The following is an 18,087-nucleotide window of genomic DNA, read 5'->3' as shown; positions in this document are numbered from 1 at the left end:
TGATACCATAGTTCTCTTTTTATTTTTTTGAGGAACCTCTATACTGTTTTCTATAATGGATGTACCAATGGATTTTAAAATTATTTGCATATTTTATAACATTATTGAGGTAAAATTGACGTACAAGCTGCATGGATTTAAAGTGTACAATTTGATAAATTTTGACATGTATACACTTATGAAGCCGCAATACCTCTCATACCCCTTTGTAAGTCCTACTCCCTCTCCACAGCCTCCATCACCACTCCCCAAGCAAATACTAATCTTCTCTGTCATGTAGATTAGTTTGGATTTTATAGGGGTCATGCAGTAAGTCCTCCTTTTTTTGATCTGCTTTCTTTCACTCAGCTAATTATATTGAGATTCACCCATGCTTTTGTGTGTATCAAAAGTTCATTCCTTTTTATTGCTGAATAATATTCCATTATATGACTATACCATAATTTGTTTATCCATTCACTAATTGATGGACATTTGGATAGTTTCCAGTTTTTGGCTATTACAAGTAAAGCTGATGTAAAGATTCATTTGTATGTGTTTGTGTGGTCATATGCTTTCATTTGTCTTGGGTAAATAAATACACAGTGGTAGAATAATTGGGTCATATGGTAGGTATATATTTAATTTTTTAGCAACCTATTAAACTGTGTTTGCAAAGCAGGTGAACCATTTTATATCGCCATAAGCAATATATGAGAGTTCCAGTTGCTCCTCATTCTTGCCAATCCTGAAACTGGTCAGCCTTTAAAAATTGTAGTCATTCTAATAGAGGTATGGTGTTATCTCACATTGTGATTTTAATTTGCATTTCTGGAAGGATCAAATTTTGTTAAACATTTTTATGTGCTTATTTGCTATCTGCTTATCTCCTTCCCGTGAAAAATTTGTGTTCTTATTATTGTATTTTGAAAGTTACTTATATATTCTGAATACAAGTCTTTTATCGGACATGTGATTAGCAGATATTTTCTTCTAGTATATGGCTTGTCTTTTCATTCTTTTAAAACTGTTTTTTGAAGAGCGTAAGTTAATACTTTTTTTTTTTAATATGGAATGCTTCACAAATTTGTGTGTCATCCTTGCACAAGGGCCATGCTAATCTTCTCTGTATCATTCCAGTTTTCAGTATATATGCTGCTGAAGCAAATACATAAGTTTATACTTTTGATGAAATCTAGTCTACAATTTTTTTATTCATGGATTGTACTCGATCTTTTATCTAAAGGAGTTTTGCCTAACCCAGTGTCACATAAAAGTCAGAAAACAAGTCAAAGTCGTTCACTGAAATTTGTGCAGACATTTCATTGTTTTTTAAAAAAATTAATTTAATTAATTAATTTATTTAGGCTGTGTTATGTCTTTGTTGCTGTGTGTGGGCTTTCTCTATTTGCTGGGAGCAGGGGCTACTCTTCATTGTGGTGCTCAGGCTCCTCATTGTGGTGGCTTCTCTTTTGGAGCATGGGCTCTAGGTGCGTGGGCTTCACTAGTTGCCTAGCGCGGGCTCAGTAGTTGTGGCTTGCACATTTCATTGTTTTTGAAGGAAAGGAGAAACCACTTTCAAGTTGTCACACTGAAAAATAATTTTTGAGGCAGACAACTTAACAAACCTCCCAATATTAGAGAAAGTGCTTCTGTTGTTTGGAAATGAGAACAACCAAGCCTTGTCAATTTCTCTGCAGGTAGAAGCCTGTAGACCACTGGAAGCACTGAAGTGTTCTAAAGGTTGTCTTCTCAGATGACAATAAATTGAAATGTGAATTTATAACAATTTTCTTCTGGACATAGATAACATTGATGTAAATCCTTTCAAAGTCGACCTCATTTACTTAAATACAGAGGAAAATGACTTTGTAGATATTTAACTCGAATTTTGAAAAATTCACATTCCTTAGCATAGATCTATACTTGTCTAGAAAATGAGATTTAAGAACCCTGATTCTGTGGTTTGGTACAATTTGTAAGTCTGAATTTTCAGCTCTAGCTGCTATCAGAGATGGCCTGTGAAATATCATTCAAAAACCCACTACATAATTTCAACTTATTTAAGCCAGACAAAAATTCTTACTGAAATTTTCATTTCTACAATTCAGATACTATTCTTTTAAGAAATAGCCATTTATTTTTGCATGAAAATTGAGGTGATTTTTGGGCGAGGATTACTTTAATATTGTGCAATATTGTATACAGTTGTTCTAATGCACTGTTTGTGTGTTTGTGTGTGTCATGAGAGAGAGAGGGAAAGACAGAGAGAGAGAAAGGTGGAATGGTGTGAGGCAAAGCTTTCATTAGAATCTCAGCAAGATTCATAATCTACCCCCAAACTACAGGTATAGAGGGTTTTTCTAGAACATGATGAAATCAGTCCTATCCTTTTAAGATAAAACCACTGTGTATGTAAAATTGGGACGTTGCATGTATTTTTTTTTGCACCTAATTACAAATATAAAAATTAAAGCATTGAACAAAGAGAAGTGCAGTATCTCCAGTTCTAGTCTATATATCATTCTTATTATTGCTGCAGCACTATTTACTACATAATTATGATATGTAAATATTTTCTGGTAAGTTTTCTTTTTACATTCTATGTTTAATGTTAATGTTGACTGCTCTTGTGTATAGACTATGGTATTCTAATATCAGTTAATTCTAGTCACATTTTTAGTTTGCACTTTTATCTTATATTCTTAATGAGTTTGCTGATAAATTTGCTAATGGAGTTTTTTTTCTTTCTGTTTCTGAATCATTATTATAGTCAATGGAATGCTGGATTTTTCAGATTACCTTAAGGCTGTGAATAAAGTTTGTTATTTGGTCTCTCAGGATCCAGGTAAAAAGATGTTTCTTTAAAGTGATAAATGGAATGATTTTGATAGTAATTGATTTTAGGGTGGGGTGGTTACATGAATTTATGCTTTTTCAGATCTCTTAACTTCCTTTTTGCCCCAGTAGTCCAGGTTGAGGAAAATTAGACATGAATTATTCTATAAAAAGCACTAAAAAACCTGGATCACTGCCATGGTATCTTAATTTTCTATCTCCAATCTCCACTTTTTTCCTGTACATAACTGCTAGACCAATTTTCTTAAAGCAAAATTTTTGGTATGTCATTATCTCAAAAATTTAGCTGCTCTTCTTAGCCCAAACTCTTATGCTTGACATCCTCACTTCTTCATAATTTTGCTTGCTGCTCCTCCTTTCTCCATAAATCTTTCCCAGGCAAGAACCCCATGCTCCACTGAATCATAAATCTCCATATATGCCAATTTCATTCTTACTTCCGTACCTTTGTTCATGTTTTTTTTTCTTCTTTGTTGAAGACTCACATATGATTTCTTCTCTACCCTAACAGTACTTTTTTCACTGTCTAGAATCCGCTTGAATTTCTGCCTAAAAAATTTCAGATACTGAAGGATCTCCTAGTAACTTTTAGTTTACACTACATATAAATTGTAAAGAAAGTGGTTGGAAGGACTATTCATGTTAATGATAGAAATAGTGCTTCCAAAAGTCTGAGATCTCTAGTGTTCGTGATCTAATATTAGCAGTTCCTTGGTTTTTGCATTAGGCAAGATCAAGTTCCTATGTTCAGTCCTTGGGATTACATGTATTTATTGTCAACCAAACTGTATTTTCTTAGAATCAAGGATATATGAATGTGATAGTCAATATTCCTGAATAAGCAAATAAGAGGCAAGAAAAACTCTTTAATGTTTATTTATTTATTAATGTAATAAATGTTATTAAATGCCTATCATATGCAGCAATGAACAATATAGATATGATGCTTGGTTTGCTTTTCCTCTTTTAATTCCTTATACCTACTTGGCATTTTGATTAACTCCTATGACACTGGGATTTTCCTTTATCTACTTGGTTTTTGACTTACAGCTTTTTCCTGACTAGATTTATATGTGCTTGGACTCCTAAGTACTGCCTATTTGTTGAACTGCCGTTTAGAATAGTGTATTTTCTTTCTCATATTCCTTGTTTTTTTAGGTCCTGGTTTCCTATTTTGACCTTATTTCTGTTTATGGCCATATGTTCTAAGACCAATCAGAAAGTCCCAGGTTTCTTTTTTTTTCCTTTTAAAGCAACACACATAATTCTTGAATGTGTTATTTTTATAAGACATCAAAGCAATATTTAAGTGTATAAAGATGAGAAAGACACTCTTTAATTCTTCCTAGATTTTTATAGCTTAATGTCGACCTTAGAATCCCTTTTAAATGCAGTTGTGAATATATATATATATATGTTTTATAAAATGAAATAAGTTATCAGTTTTTAGACAGAGAACCTAGATCTCACAGAGGCTAGTGAAAAGACCAAGCATACAGTTAGGAATCAAGAGACCCTCCAAAAAAGGGAAAAACAGAGGTATCTTCTACTTAAAGAGAAAAGGATGATGCTATATTCATTACTTTCTACTATGATTTTTTAAAAGTAAATAATATGTCTTGGAAAGTTTTCCATGTCAGTAGATACAGGTCAGCCTTTCTAATAGCTACATGGTATCTGAAAAATGTAGATATACTATAATTTAATCCCATATTGTTGAATATTTAATTGGTTTTAATTATCTTACTAAGCAATTCCACAATGATTGTGACTTTCATATTCTTATATATACTTGATGTTATTTTATATTTATATGTGTGCATGTGTCTTTATCATACATTTGTAAGGCAAAATGAGTTATAAATTATTAGGCAGAGTAGAAACAGTGTGTGCATTGGGACATGCCTTCCACACATAGTCAGATAGTTTTTTTCAACTCTGCCTTAGCCTTCACTTCCTTCTTATGTATATCCTCAAAGTAAGACAGTGGTGAGAGTTTAGGACCTTCTCAAGTCTTTCCTGAGCATCTGTACAGCCTGGCCCTTTGTGTGTGGCTATCTAGATTCCCAGGAATATGTTGGAGATTTTCAAAGCCCCCTATGGAAATTTCATTTCCCAGATTTTCCTTTTAAGCTTGTTTGTTAGCCTATTGTTTGCCCTGTTATCCACCACCTCTGGCAATTATAATGTTAAACAAATGTCTCTGATTGTTTTTGATGAATTCTCCCAGGGAAAAGGCTGTTTGCACTGGGTAAGCTCTGAGTCAGGTCATATAAGAACAGCTTTGCAAGCAGGGTCTTCCAGGGAACCACCAGACAGCTCTAATAATAACAGTTCTCAGAGAATGGGGCTTTGAAGGAATTCCAGCCTCATTCTTCTCCATTGGATTTCAGGCTATGGTTTTCATTGTGATTTAGGCTCTTGGTTTTCAAGGGTCCTGGAAGCTCCTGGGATAGGGAGGGTGGGAATATGGCAAGTTAAAATGCCACAAAGCTCAGTGTTTTTAAGGAGATTCAGCCATTTTTCTTGAAAAAACATTGCTTGTAAGCCTTTGGTTGATTTCCAGAGTTTTGAAAAAAGTTGATTTTGACAATTTTTGCCAGTGTTCTCATTGTTTTATAGAGGAGAGGATTCTCAGAGGTCCTTCCTCTGCTACTTTTGCTCACTTGATTAATAACTACTAGTTGAATGAATAAATAGTGGCCAGTTCTTCCTCCTTATCTAAGGACTTGTGGATCATTGTGGTTACTATATCCTGAGTTCCAAGAAAATTGAGTCTGACTATAAAGTAATTTGCATTCTGAAATTAATTATTTGAATTGTGTTTCCTTATCAAAGTAAATTAAGGGATACAGTGGTCTGAGGAACACTTAAATATAGCATTTGGACACAGATATATTTTTAGATTTTAAGGAAGACTTCTTTTGGGGGAAAATTCTCTTCATTATTATGAATATTTTCTTTTAATCATGTTCTTCCCAGTTCATTTTTGATAAGAAGGACAGTTAGCATAAGAATATGAAGTTTCTATGGATAAATAGGAAATCTTTTTTTTAAGCTCTTTATTGGAATATAATTGCTTTACACTCTTGTACCAGCTTGTGAGGTATACCAAAGTGAATCAGCTGTATTTATACACATATCCCCATATCCCCTCCCTCCCATGACTCCCCCTCCCCACCTTGTCCCGGCCCTCTAAGTCATCACCCATCATCGAGGTGATCTCCCTTTGCTATACAGAAACTTCCCACTAGCTATCTATTTTACAATTGGTAGTATATATATGTCTGTGTTACTCTCTCACTTCGTCCCAGCTTCCCCTTCGCACCCCGCCCCCTCCAACCCCATGTCCTGCAGTCCATTCTCTGCATCTGCATCCTTATTCTTGTCCTGGCACTGGGTTCATCAGTACCATTAGGAGATCTCTTAATAGTGGTTAAACCATTGCCAAATTCTTTGTGGTATATTAAAAATCTGAAGAGAAATTTTGTACCTATACCATTCTTTTCTTTTATAGTATCTTTCCTAAGTTACATTTTAAAGTAATTAATAACTTATCCAAAGTTTGGATTAAGCTGCCTTGCTATTGTAGATTATACAACTGGTGAGAAATTGTTATAGATAAAAGTTTTAACTAAGAGGTGAGTATAGTATAATGATTAAGAGCAAACATTCTGGAATTGATTAGAATTCTGGCTTTTCCATTTGCTAGCTGTGTAATCAAAAGGAACTTTCTAGTAGATAATTTGAGCAGAGTGATCACTAGAAGTGAAATAGAATCTGTAGTTAAAAAACAAAAAAACACTCCTCACAAACAAAAGTCTAGGACCAGATGGCTTCACAGCAGAATTATACTAAACATACAAAGAAGAACTTATACATTTCTTCTCAAACTCTTCCAAAAGATTGAAGAGGAGGGAACATTCCCAAAGATATTCTATGAAGCCACCATTACCCTGATATCAAAACCAAAGATACCACTAAAAAGGAAAATTACAGGCCAATATGTTTGATGAATATAGATACAAAAATTCTCAACAAAATATTAGCAAACTGAATCCAACAACACATAAAAAAGATCATACACCAAGACCAAGTGGATTCATCCTAAGTTCATGAGGATGGTTCAACATACGCAGATCAATCAATGTAATAAACCACATTAACAAAATAGAAGTCAAAAATCACATGATCATCTCAATAGATGCAGAAAAAGCATCTGACAAAATTCAACATCCATTCATAATAAAAACGCTTACCAAAGTGGATACATGGGGAACATATCTTAACATAATAAAAGCTATTTGTGGCAAACCTATAGCCAATATAATACTCAACGGCGAAATGCTGAAAGCCTTCCTACTAAAATCTAGAACAAGACAGGCTGCCGGCTCTCACCACTTCTATTCAGCATAATGTTGGAAGTCCTAGCCACAGCAATTGACAAGAAAAAGAAATAAAAGGTATCCAAATTGGAAGGGAAGAGGTAAAATTGTCACTATATGCAGATAACATGATACTATGTATAGAAAACCCTAAGGACTGTACACAAAAGCTACTAGATCTAATAAATGAATTCAACAAAGTAGAAGGATACAAGATTAACATTCAAAAATCAGTTGCATTTCTCTATACTAACAATGAAATGTCAGGAAAGTAATGTAAAAAAACAGTACCTTTTAAAATTGCATTAAAAAAATTCCTAGAAATAACCTGACCCAAGAGGTGAAAGGCATATGCTGAGAACTATAAAACATTAATAAAGGAAATTAAAGAGGATTCAAAGAAATGGAAAGATATCCTATGCTCTTGGATTGGAAGAATTAACATAGTTAAAATGGCAATACTACTGAAAGCAATCTACAGTTTTAATGCTATATCAAATTACCCATGACCTTTTTCACAGAACTAGAACAAATAATCCAAAAATTTATATGGAACTACAAAAGACCCAGAATTGCCAAAGCAATCCTGAGGGGGATAAAAAAGTCAGGAGGCATAACTCTCCCAGACTTCAGACAATACTACAAAGCTACAGTAGTCAAAGCAGTGTGGTATTGTTACAAAAAAACAGACATACGGATCAATGGAACAGAATAGAGAGCCCAGAAATAAATCCACACACCTACAGTCAATTAATCTTCGACAAAGGAGGCAAGAATATAAAATGGGAAAAAGACAGTCTCTTCAGCAGGTAGTGCTGGGAAAGTTGGACAGCTGCATGTAAATCAATGAAATTAGAACACACCCTCACACTGTGCACAAAAATAAACTCAAAATGGCTTAAAGACTTAAACATAAGATATGACACCACAAAACTCCTAGAAGAGACTATAGGCAAAACATTCTCTGACATAAATCCTGCCAATATTGTCTTTGGTCAGTCTCACTAGGCAATAGAAATAAAAACAAAAATGAACAAATGGGGCCTAAACCAGCTTACAAGCTTTTGCACAGCAAAAGGAAATGATGACCTATGGAATGGGAGAAAATATTTGCAAGTGATGTGACTGACAGGGACTTAATCTCCAAAATATACAGGTAGCTCATACAACTCAACAACAGGAGGGCAAACAACTTAGTCAAGGAATGGGCAGAAGACCTTAATAGACATTTCTCCCAAGAAGACATACAGATGGCCAGTAGGAGCATGAAAAGATGCTCAACATCGCTAATTATTAGAGAAATGCAGATCAAAACTACAATGAGGTGCCACCTCACACCAGTCGTAATGACCGTGATTAAAAAATCTACAAATAACAAATGCTGGAGAGGGTGTGGAGAAAAGGGAACTCTCCTGTACTTTCGGTGGGAATGTAAGTTGGTGTATCCACTATAGAAAACAGTATGGAGATTGCTCAGAAAACTAAAAATAAAATTACCACATGATCCAGCCATCCAACTCCTGGGCATACACCCAGACAAAACTATATTTCAGAAAGATATACAAACTCCTATGTTCATAGTAGCTCTATTCACAATAGCCAAAACATGGAACCAACTTAAATGTCCACCCACAGATGAATGGATAAAGAAGATATGCTACATATATACAATAGAATACTACTCAGGCATAAAAAAGAACAAAATAATGCCATCTGCAGCAATATGAATGCAACTATAGATTGTAATACTAAGTGAAGTAAGTCAGAAAGAGAAAGACAAATACCGTATGATATCACTTATATGTGGGATATAAAATATGGCACAAATGAACCTATCTACAAAACAGAAACAGACTCACAGACATAGAGATCAGACTTGTGGTTTCCAAGGGGTAGGGTAGGAAGGAGAGGGTTAGACTGGGAGTTTGGGATTGGTAGATGCAAACTACTACATTTAGAATGGGTGAACAACAAGGTCCTACTGTATAGCACAGGGAACTGTACCCAATCTCCTGAGATAAACCATAATGGAAAAGAATATAAGTAAAAAGAATGTATAAATGTGTATAACTGAGTCACTTTGCTGTATAGCAGAGATTGGCACAACATTGTAAATCAACTATACTTCAATTTAAAAAATTTAAAAAGGGACTTTCTAAGCCTTAATTTCCTTATCTGTATTGTAGGGATGATAATTTTTATTTTATAGGCCAATTGTGATAATGGAATTATATAGCCCATAACTTATAGCACAGTGCCTGGCACATAAACAGCACTCAGTAAAAACCAGCTATTGTTGATAATATTATTTTAGTAGTATAATAGCAAAAATTACATTTTATACTAGGAATATGTCCAGAATTGGGCAAATGCCTAGTTGCAGGTAAATTTTTAGAAAACCCTGAATTTATTTTCCCCTGGTCAAAGTCAGCTCCTCCAAGAAAAGCTATTGATTTTCATGGTTCAATAATTTCTTTGTTTATTGTATTTTTGCGGCATTTCAGAATGCCTTGAAGATTTTCTGTAGGATAAAAGGTGGTTGAGTTTCAACTTCTAAACTGGATGATATTTTGGATAGCATGGATATCCTTGTAATCCCTGAAACTTTTCAGGAAGTGATAAAGCATGCTAGTATTGACAGTGAGTTATTTGAATTGATATGTATATATATCTTTCTTGACTCCCAGTTTTTCTGATTTATCCTTTAGTTCTTTTCCTTCTTGATTCTTGCCTTTTGCCATTGACTTTGCTTACGGGTGTCTGTGGTAAAAGATAATCTAGAAAAATTAAGTGAGAAATTTCTAAAATTTTTATCTTTTGGTATGTTTGGTAAAACTATAAGAGAAAAAATGGATTTTTTTTCTTTTCAACCATATCTCTCTTTTCCAATGGTCATTTCTTGTCTTTGTGGAGAGGTAGTTTCTGTAGTGTTAAGAGCATTGGCTCCACAAGTTAGAAGACCTAAATTTCTTAAATTTTCAACTTTATTTTGTAGCTTTGATAACAAAATCTTCCTATGCTATTCAGTTATACTCTCTTTAAACAGTGTAATGTATTTAGCAGATGTTTTGCATTATATGTTTATGTGTCACCAGGGGATGTCCTAAAATAATGGATTGATTAGTAATTGATTAATTGATTTATCCATTTACTTAGTGAGTCAGGTAGTCATTCATTATTTACTGTGCCTGTAACTATGGTAGGTGATACACAGATGAATAAAACATATTTATTGTTCTCAAGGAGCTCAAGTTCTTGTGTGAAGAGAGTCAAACTGAAAATTATGATGTTATTTAGCAAGTACTATTACAGAGTTTATATAGGCTGCTAATGCATACTGGAAGCACTTAGGGAAAGATTATTAGAGGAGGTGATGTCTGAGCTAAATCTTGAATGATCAGTAGGAGTTAGTTGGTTAAAGATGGTGGTAGAGGGGGAAAGAGTTTAGACTGAGGGAAGTTTGTATAAATATGGCAGGAAAGTAATCAGACATGGCATCTTTTCCAGTGGGCTTCTGCTGGTTTTTGTCATTTGGTAGTGGGCCTTTGGTTGCTGAAGTGTGGTCCAGAGATAGAGCCAGGCTGTACGCAGTTTTACTTAATCTTTTATGGTGGGCTGGAGGTGATAGACAGGAGTGGAGAGATGTACTGGAGCATGAAGATGTCTATAAATAGGGATTTTAAAGACTAATCTCAAGCCATATTATTAAAGAGCCTTTAGGACAGGCTCTACCAGGAGCAACAGAAATCTTACTTGAAACCACTGTAGTGCCTTAATTTTTGGAATTCTGGTCTGGGCTTCCAGGTCTCCCACTTTATTTGGGGAGGTAGATCAGACAAAAATGAATTTAATAGGATTATTGTAGGACTTAGATGTAAAAATTTATCACTGTTTGGCACCTAGAACAGGCTCAAGAAATGTGAAGCAGAAATCTAAGAATATCCTTGACAGCTGTTTTCTGTGTTCTTCTCATGAAATCATTATTGAAGTACTATTATTTTAGACTCAAATATCTCTTCAATCTTTCTGTTTTCCAGTGTTACTACCTTAATCTAAATTACCATAATCTTTACTTAGGACAGTTGGAAGTCTACCAATATTCTAACAAGTCTACCCATATCCAGTCTTATTCCCCTTTACACTGTAGCCAGAATGATCTTTTCAAAACAAACATCTGGTCATGTTACACTCATTGCATAAAATCTAATAATACCTCTCGTGATAAAGAACTCTTTAATGTATAAAGCCTTGCAAAGTCTGGCCTTTATCCAGATCTTCAGCTTTATCTCAGACCATATTCTCCCTTACTCTCTGTGCCTCCTTAGAGTTTTAACTATATACCATTCTCCTCCTGCCATAGCCATTACACATGTTCTTTTCTTTTCCTGGAACATTCCTCTCCTCCTAGTTATTCCTACTGATACTTTAAATCTAAACTAAACTCTGTTCTTCAGGGATGTTTCCCTGACCTCTCTGACTAGGGCATATTTTCATATTGTACACTTTAACAGCATTAATCACAATTGCAATTTGTATTTTTAACTGTTTGATTAAGGTTTGTATCTCAATTAAGAGTAAGCACCAGGAGGGTAGATAACATGTCTACTTTTGCTCAGTATTATATCCTCAGTATGTAGCACAGTGCATATGGCATGTATTAGCTGCTGAAACTTGTTGAAAGAATTAATAATTCTTACCTGTTACTCCACCTTCATTTTGTCGTATTAATGAAGTCATGCTTCAGTGAGTACTGAATTATTAATTCACAATTCCAGATATTGTTCAAAGCCCATAATAGCTGGCCCTCTGTTCCTAATTCCACATATTTATGTGGTGTTTTAATTTCAGAATAGGATGGCAGTTGTATTTGTGTTTAAAAGGAAATACAGTAACTAAACTTATTCTTTCTATTACAGGTAACCAGATGGTGGATATTGGGGATATTATATTTACTTTGAATGAATTACAGCAACAGTATGAGGATGTTTGTAAGTGATCTCTTATTGCTATAGCAAGTTTTGTTTATAAATAAATTCTCTTTAGTAAGTACTAATTTATGGGTTTTATCATATGGGTTTTGAAAGCCTTCTCTTAACCCTTTACTTTTTTAAATCAGAGAGATAAAATTTAATATAATACTCTGAATATACCTAATTAATATTGATTATTTAATATGACTATCTCATAACTTTTCTGCTTTTATCTTTCCCTTAATATTTTGCAACATAGTCAAATTTAAACAAGATAGTAACACTATAAAAAGATAATATTTAATTTGCAACTTGCAGGTCGTTCTGACATCCTGACATTGACATTTTAAAAAATTTTAGTATGTTTTTCTCTATCATTCATTATTTAGTTTAATTTTTCTTCATTAAGTGCATTGTTTTTGATCTTTTTCCTATTGCATATCATGTCACTCCTTACTCTTTCTCTCATTTGTCCAAATATCTTTTGGTCACGATTCTCTATGTACATAATTTTAAGAATTATATAGTTCTATAAAGCTTGCCACAAAAAAGCAGTCTCTTGCCTTATCGTCCACTCAGCTTTTCCAGAGGCAAACATTTCAAATGTTTTAGCTGATTACTTGATATTTATCTTCATGACTGTAAATAACATGTTTATATCGCTATTTGTTGATTTCTAAAATTTAGGTAGACAAAGTAAACTTCCTACTATGAAAAATAAGAATTTGGCTACTTCCTTGTCCACACCACATCCACCTACTCTTCCTGTGCCTATCCCTCCTCCCATTATATTTATATGGTAGTTTGATTACTTTTTAATTCAGTATTTGTATTAATATGTTTATGCAAACACTATTCATAAAGTGAGCCATATAGTAAGTATCTTGTGGTTACTTTCTTTTTTCTGTGCAATTTTTCTCTCTTTGAATTAATATCTTTTTTTATTTATTTGCTTGTTTTTTTTAAAAAAAGTGTATTTATTGCTGATTCAACCCCAAACTTCGCAAAAGTCTGAATATCCTCTCCATAAGTTTGGATGCACCAGGTATTCTATCAGCTTAATCTTCTTGAAGAAATATTCATTAGAGTATTCTGATATTCTTTAACAACTTTTTTTTTTTTTTTTTTTTTCTTGGCACACGGGCTTAGTTGCTCCGCGGCATGTGGGATCTTCCTGGAGCTGGGATTGAACCCGTGACCTCTGCATTGGCAGGCGAATTCTTAACCACTGCGCCACCTAGGAAGCCCCTGATATTCTTTAATATGGATTTGTTGCCCTCTGCATCTTGTGTGCAGCTGTCATCTTGGTATCTCTCTTCATTAACATTCTGGAGATTTTTCACTTCTCTCCCCTGTATCAGATTCTGTACTTAGTTTAACTGACAGTTTAGGTATAGAATTCTAGATTGGAAAGAATTTTCCTCAGAATTTTTCTGTTTTCTAATTTTCAATGTTGTTGTTGAAGTACAAAATTCTTTTGATTCCTGACCTTTTGTATGTAACTGATTTTTTCTCTTTGCAGTCTTATAGGATAATTTCTTTATCTCTCGTGTTCTGAAATTTCATGATGATGTACCTTGAAATAGGTTTCTTTGCAACAGTTGTGCTGGGTACGGTATACTGTGATTCTGGAAAATTTAAACAGTTTGTTGATGACTTCCTTTTCTCTATTTTTCTCTTCTCTCTGGAACTCTTATTAATTGAATACTTGACATCCTGAATAGGTTCTCCTTTTTTTTTTTTTTAACCTTTTTCTCTTGCCTTTTCGGGAGATTTACGTAACTTTGTCTTCCAACCCTTGTATTTAGGTTTTCATTTGTACTTTTTAAATTTCCAAGAACCCACCCCTCTTCTGAATGTATTTTATTATAACATGACCTCTTCTTGTTTCATGGACCTTCCTATTGTTCCATGGACATAATATCCTCTCTTGTGCTAAGTGTAATATTTTTAAAATTTTTCTTTTTCGTTCATATTGTTTCCTCCAAGGTGTTTTTCTCTTATATGGTTTTCATTTTAGAGGTGTTTTCCAAATGCCTGGTGATATTTGGTTGTCTGCCTCTGAGATAATGAACTAAAAAGCTGTTTGGAAGCTCTGAGACTGAGAGTGGAGCTAGTTGACTATGGACTGAACACTGTAGAGTAGTGATTCTTAACCACAGGTGATTTGGGGATTTTTTTCCCTCCTCTCCTCTCTCCCCCATGAACATTTGGCAACATCTGGAGATGTTTTTTGGTCATTACAACTTGTGTTACTAGCATTAAATGATTAGAGGCCAGGGATGCTTCTGTTGACTGGAAAAAAAATACACAAACTAAAAGTTGAGGATTGTGTTTTATTTGGGGCATTACTGAGGACTTAAGCCTGGAATATAGCCTCTCAGATAGCTCTGAGGGACTGTTCCAAAGAGGTAACAGAGGAACCAGGATATATAGGAGTTTTTGCAAAAAACCCCCCAAGTAATCGAATATCAAAAGATTACTGCAAATTAAAAAAAAAACAAACAGACTTCTCAAGTTAATGAATTTAGTGCTTTTCTATGTATGGGAAGGTGCAAGAGTCTGGGCTTGATGAAATTATTCCTTTGATATACATCTTAACTATCTAGGGCCAGTATCCTATTTTCCTCTGTCTTGAATCCCCTCAGAGTGTACCGTGTGGGTGGCTGCAGCGGCTGATGGCTTGATGGTCTCAACATCCTTTGTTTACTGATATGGCAGGTGACATTCTTTGTCCATACTTCTAGATATCCTACAGTGCGTGGGACAGACCCCCTCAATAAGGAATTATCTGTCCCCAAATGCCAATACTGCTGAGGTTAAGACACCCTGCTGTAGAGTGAACTGGCTGAGTTGTTTGCCTGGAAGACCCTTGATACCACCATGTTTAGGGTTTTTTCCTGTTTCAAGATGGTCAGGGTATTCAAAGAAGAAACTTCTAATATCCTTTTTGGAGGCTATAATCTTGCTTGCCAGAGATTCAGGTGTTTAATGAGACAGAAGAACTGGAGTTCTCTTTATTCAGTGGTAATTATCATGTAACCCTCCCTCTTCATATTCCAAATAATACCTTTACCCTCTATTGTGTTTTTTTTTTAAGCTCTTTATTGGAATGTAATTGCTTTACATTCTTGTACCAGCTTTTGAGGTACACCAAAGTGAATCAGCTGTATTTATACATATATCCCCATATCTGCTCCCTCCCACAACTCCTTCTCACCCTCCCTGTCCTGGCCCTCTAAAGCGTCACCCATCATCGAGTCGATCTCCCTTTGTTATACAGCAACTTCCCACGAGCTATCTATTTTACAGTTAGTAGTGTATCTGTGTCTATGCTACTCTCTCACTTCATTCCAGCTTCCCCTTTGCCCCCCACAGCCCACCCCACCGCAGCTGCATGTCCTCAAGTCCATTCTCTACATCTGCATCTCCACTCTTGCCCTCTCACTGGGTTCATCTGTACGATTTCTTCAGATTCCATACATATGACTTAGCATATGGTATTTGTTTTTCTCTTTCTGGCTTACTTCACTCTGTATGACAGTCTCTAGGTCTATCCGCCTCATTACATATAGTTCCATTTCATTCCTTTTTATGGCTGAGTAATATTCCATTGTATATCTGTGCCACATCTTCTTTATCCATTCACCTGTTGATGGGCATTTAGGTTGCTTCCACTTCCTGGCTATTGTAAATAGTGCTGCAATGAACATTATGGTACATGTTTCTTTTTGGATTATGGTTTTCTCTGGGTATATGCCCAGTAGTGGGATTACTGGGTCATACGGTAGTTCTATTTTCAGTTTTTTTTTAAGGAATCTCCATACTGTTTTCCATAGTGGCTGTACCAGCTTACATTCCCACCAACAGTTCAGGAGAGTTCCCTTTTCGCCACACCCTCTCCAACATTTGTTGTTTCTAGATTTTGTGATGATGGCCATTCTGCCCTGTGTGAGGTGATACCTCATTGTGGCTTTGACCTGCATTTCTCTAATGATGAGTGATGATGAGCATCTTTTCATGTGTTTGTTAGCCATCTGCATGTCTTCTTTGGAGAAATGTCTGTTTAGGTCTTCCACCCATTTGTGGATTGGGTTATTTTCTTTTTTGGTATTAAGCTGCATGAGCTGCTTGTATAGTTTGGAGATTAATTCTTTGTCCGTTGCTTTGTTGGCAAGTATTTTCTGCCATTCTGAGGGTTGTCTTCCTGTCTTGTTTATGGTTTCTTTTGCTGTGCAAAAGCTTTTAAGTTTCATTAGGTCCCATGTGTTTATTTTTGATTTTATTTCCATGATTCTAGGAGGTGGGTCAAAAAGGATCTTGCTTTGATGTATGTCATAGAGTGTTCTGCCTATGTTTTCCTCTAGGAGTTTTATAGTGTCTGGCCTTACGTGTAGGTCTTTAATCCATGTTGAGTTTATTTTTGTGTATGGTGTTAGGAAGTGTTCTAATTTCATTCTTTTACATGTAGCTGTCCAATTTTCCCAGCACCATTTATTGAAGGGGCTGTCTTTTTTCCATTGTGTATTCTTGCCTGCTTTGTCAAAGATAAGGTACCCATATGTGTGTGGGTTTACCTCTGAGTTCTCTATTCTATTCCATTGATCTTCCTTTCTATTTTTGTGCCAGTACCATACTGTCTTGATCACTATGGCCTTGTAGTATAGTTTGAAGTCAGGAAGCCTGATTCCACCAACTCCATCTCTCCTTCTCAAGATTGCTTTGGCTATTCGGGGTCTTTTGCGTTTCCATACAAATCGTAAGATTTTTTGTTCTAGTTCTGTGAAAAATGCTGTTGGTAATTTGATAGGGATTGCGTTAATCTATAAATTGCTTTGGGTAGTACAGTCATTTTCACAATATAGATTCTTCCAATCCAAGAACATGGTATGTCCCTCCATCTGTTTGTGTCGTCTTTGATTTCTTTCATCAGTATCTTATAGTTTTCTGCATACAGATCTTTTGCCTCCTTAGACAGGTTTATTCCTAGGTATTTTATTCTTTTTGTTGCAGTGGTAAATGGGAGAGTTTCCTTAATTTCTCTTTCTGCTCTTTTGTTGTTAGTGTATAGGAATGCAAGAGATTTCTGCGCATTAATTTTTTTTTATTTTATTTTTTTGGGGGGTACACCAAGTTCAATCATCTGTTTTTATACACATATCCCTGTATTCCCTCCCTCCCTTGACTCCCCCCCCACCCTCCCTCGAGTCCCCCCCACCCTCCCCATCCCAGTCCTCTAAGGCATCTTCCATCCTCAAGTTGAACTCCCTTTGTTATACAACAACTTCCCACTGGCTATCTATTTTACAGTTGGTAGTATATATATGTCTGTGCTACTCTCTCGCTTCATCTCAGCTTCCCCTTCACCCCCCGCCCCCTCCCAAACCTCGAGTTCTCCAGTCCATTCTCTGCACCTGCGTCCTTGTTCTTGTCACTGAGTTCATCAGTACCATTTTTAGATTCCGTATATGTGAGTTAGCATACAATATTTGTCTTTCTCTTTCTGACTTACTTCACTCTCTATGACAGACTGTAGGTCTATCCACCTCATTACATATAGCTCCATCTCATCCCTTTTTATAGCTGAGTAATATTCCATTGTATATATATGCCACACCTTCTTTATCCATTCATTTGCTGATGGGCATTTAGGTTGCTTCCATGTCCTGGCTATTGTAAACAGTGCTGCAATAAACATGATGGTACATGTTTCTTTTGGGGTTATGGTTTTCTTTGGGTATGTGCCCAGGAGTGGGATTACTGGATCATATGGTAGTTCTATTTGTAGTTTTTGAAGGAACCTCCAAATTGTTTTCCATAGTGGCTGTACCAACTTACATTCCCACCAACAGTGCAGGAGAGTTCCCTTTTATCTGCACCCTCTCCAACATTTG

At 35.4% G+C, this 18,087-nt stretch overlaps 2 protein-coding genes and 1 non-coding gene across 4 annotated transcripts in view; 2 read left to right on the top strand and 1 right to left on the bottom strand.

Annotated features, from left to right (window-relative positions):
• Positions 1 to 18,087, top strand: part of LOC130839970 (RAD52 motif-containing protein 1-like) — a 371,059-nt gene that overhangs the window by 183,653 nt on the left and 169,319 nt on the right. The gene's annotated exons all lie outside the window — the stretch shown is intronic.
• LOC130840237 (EF-hand calcium-binding domain-containing protein 13-like) overlaps positions 1 to 18,087 on the top strand; it is a 162,482-nt gene that overhangs the window by 29,907 nt on the left and 114,488 nt on the right. The window contains 2 exon segments of the mRNA XM_057715538.1: positions 9,719 to 9,863; positions 12,140 to 12,211. Coding sequence (XP_057571521.1) covers positions 9,719 to 9,863; positions 12,140 to 12,211 — 217 coding nt within the window.
• LOC130841067 (U6 spliceosomal RNA) lies at positions 1,043 to 1,146 on the bottom strand. The gene has a single exon (XR_009050111.1). It is a non-coding gene; the product is annotated as a U6 spliceosomal RNA (small nuclear RNA).

The sequence above is a fragment of the Hippopotamus amphibius genome, chromosome 17 (assembly GCF_030028045.1).
Source record: "Hippopotamus amphibius kiboko isolate mHipAmp2 chromosome 17, mHipAmp2.hap2, whole genome shotgun sequence".
Classification (NCBI taxonomy): domain Eukaryota; kingdom Metazoa; phylum Chordata; class Mammalia; order Artiodactyla; family Hippopotamidae; genus Hippopotamus; species Hippopotamus amphibius.
This window is presented reverse-complemented; position numbering and strand designations above follow the sequence as displayed.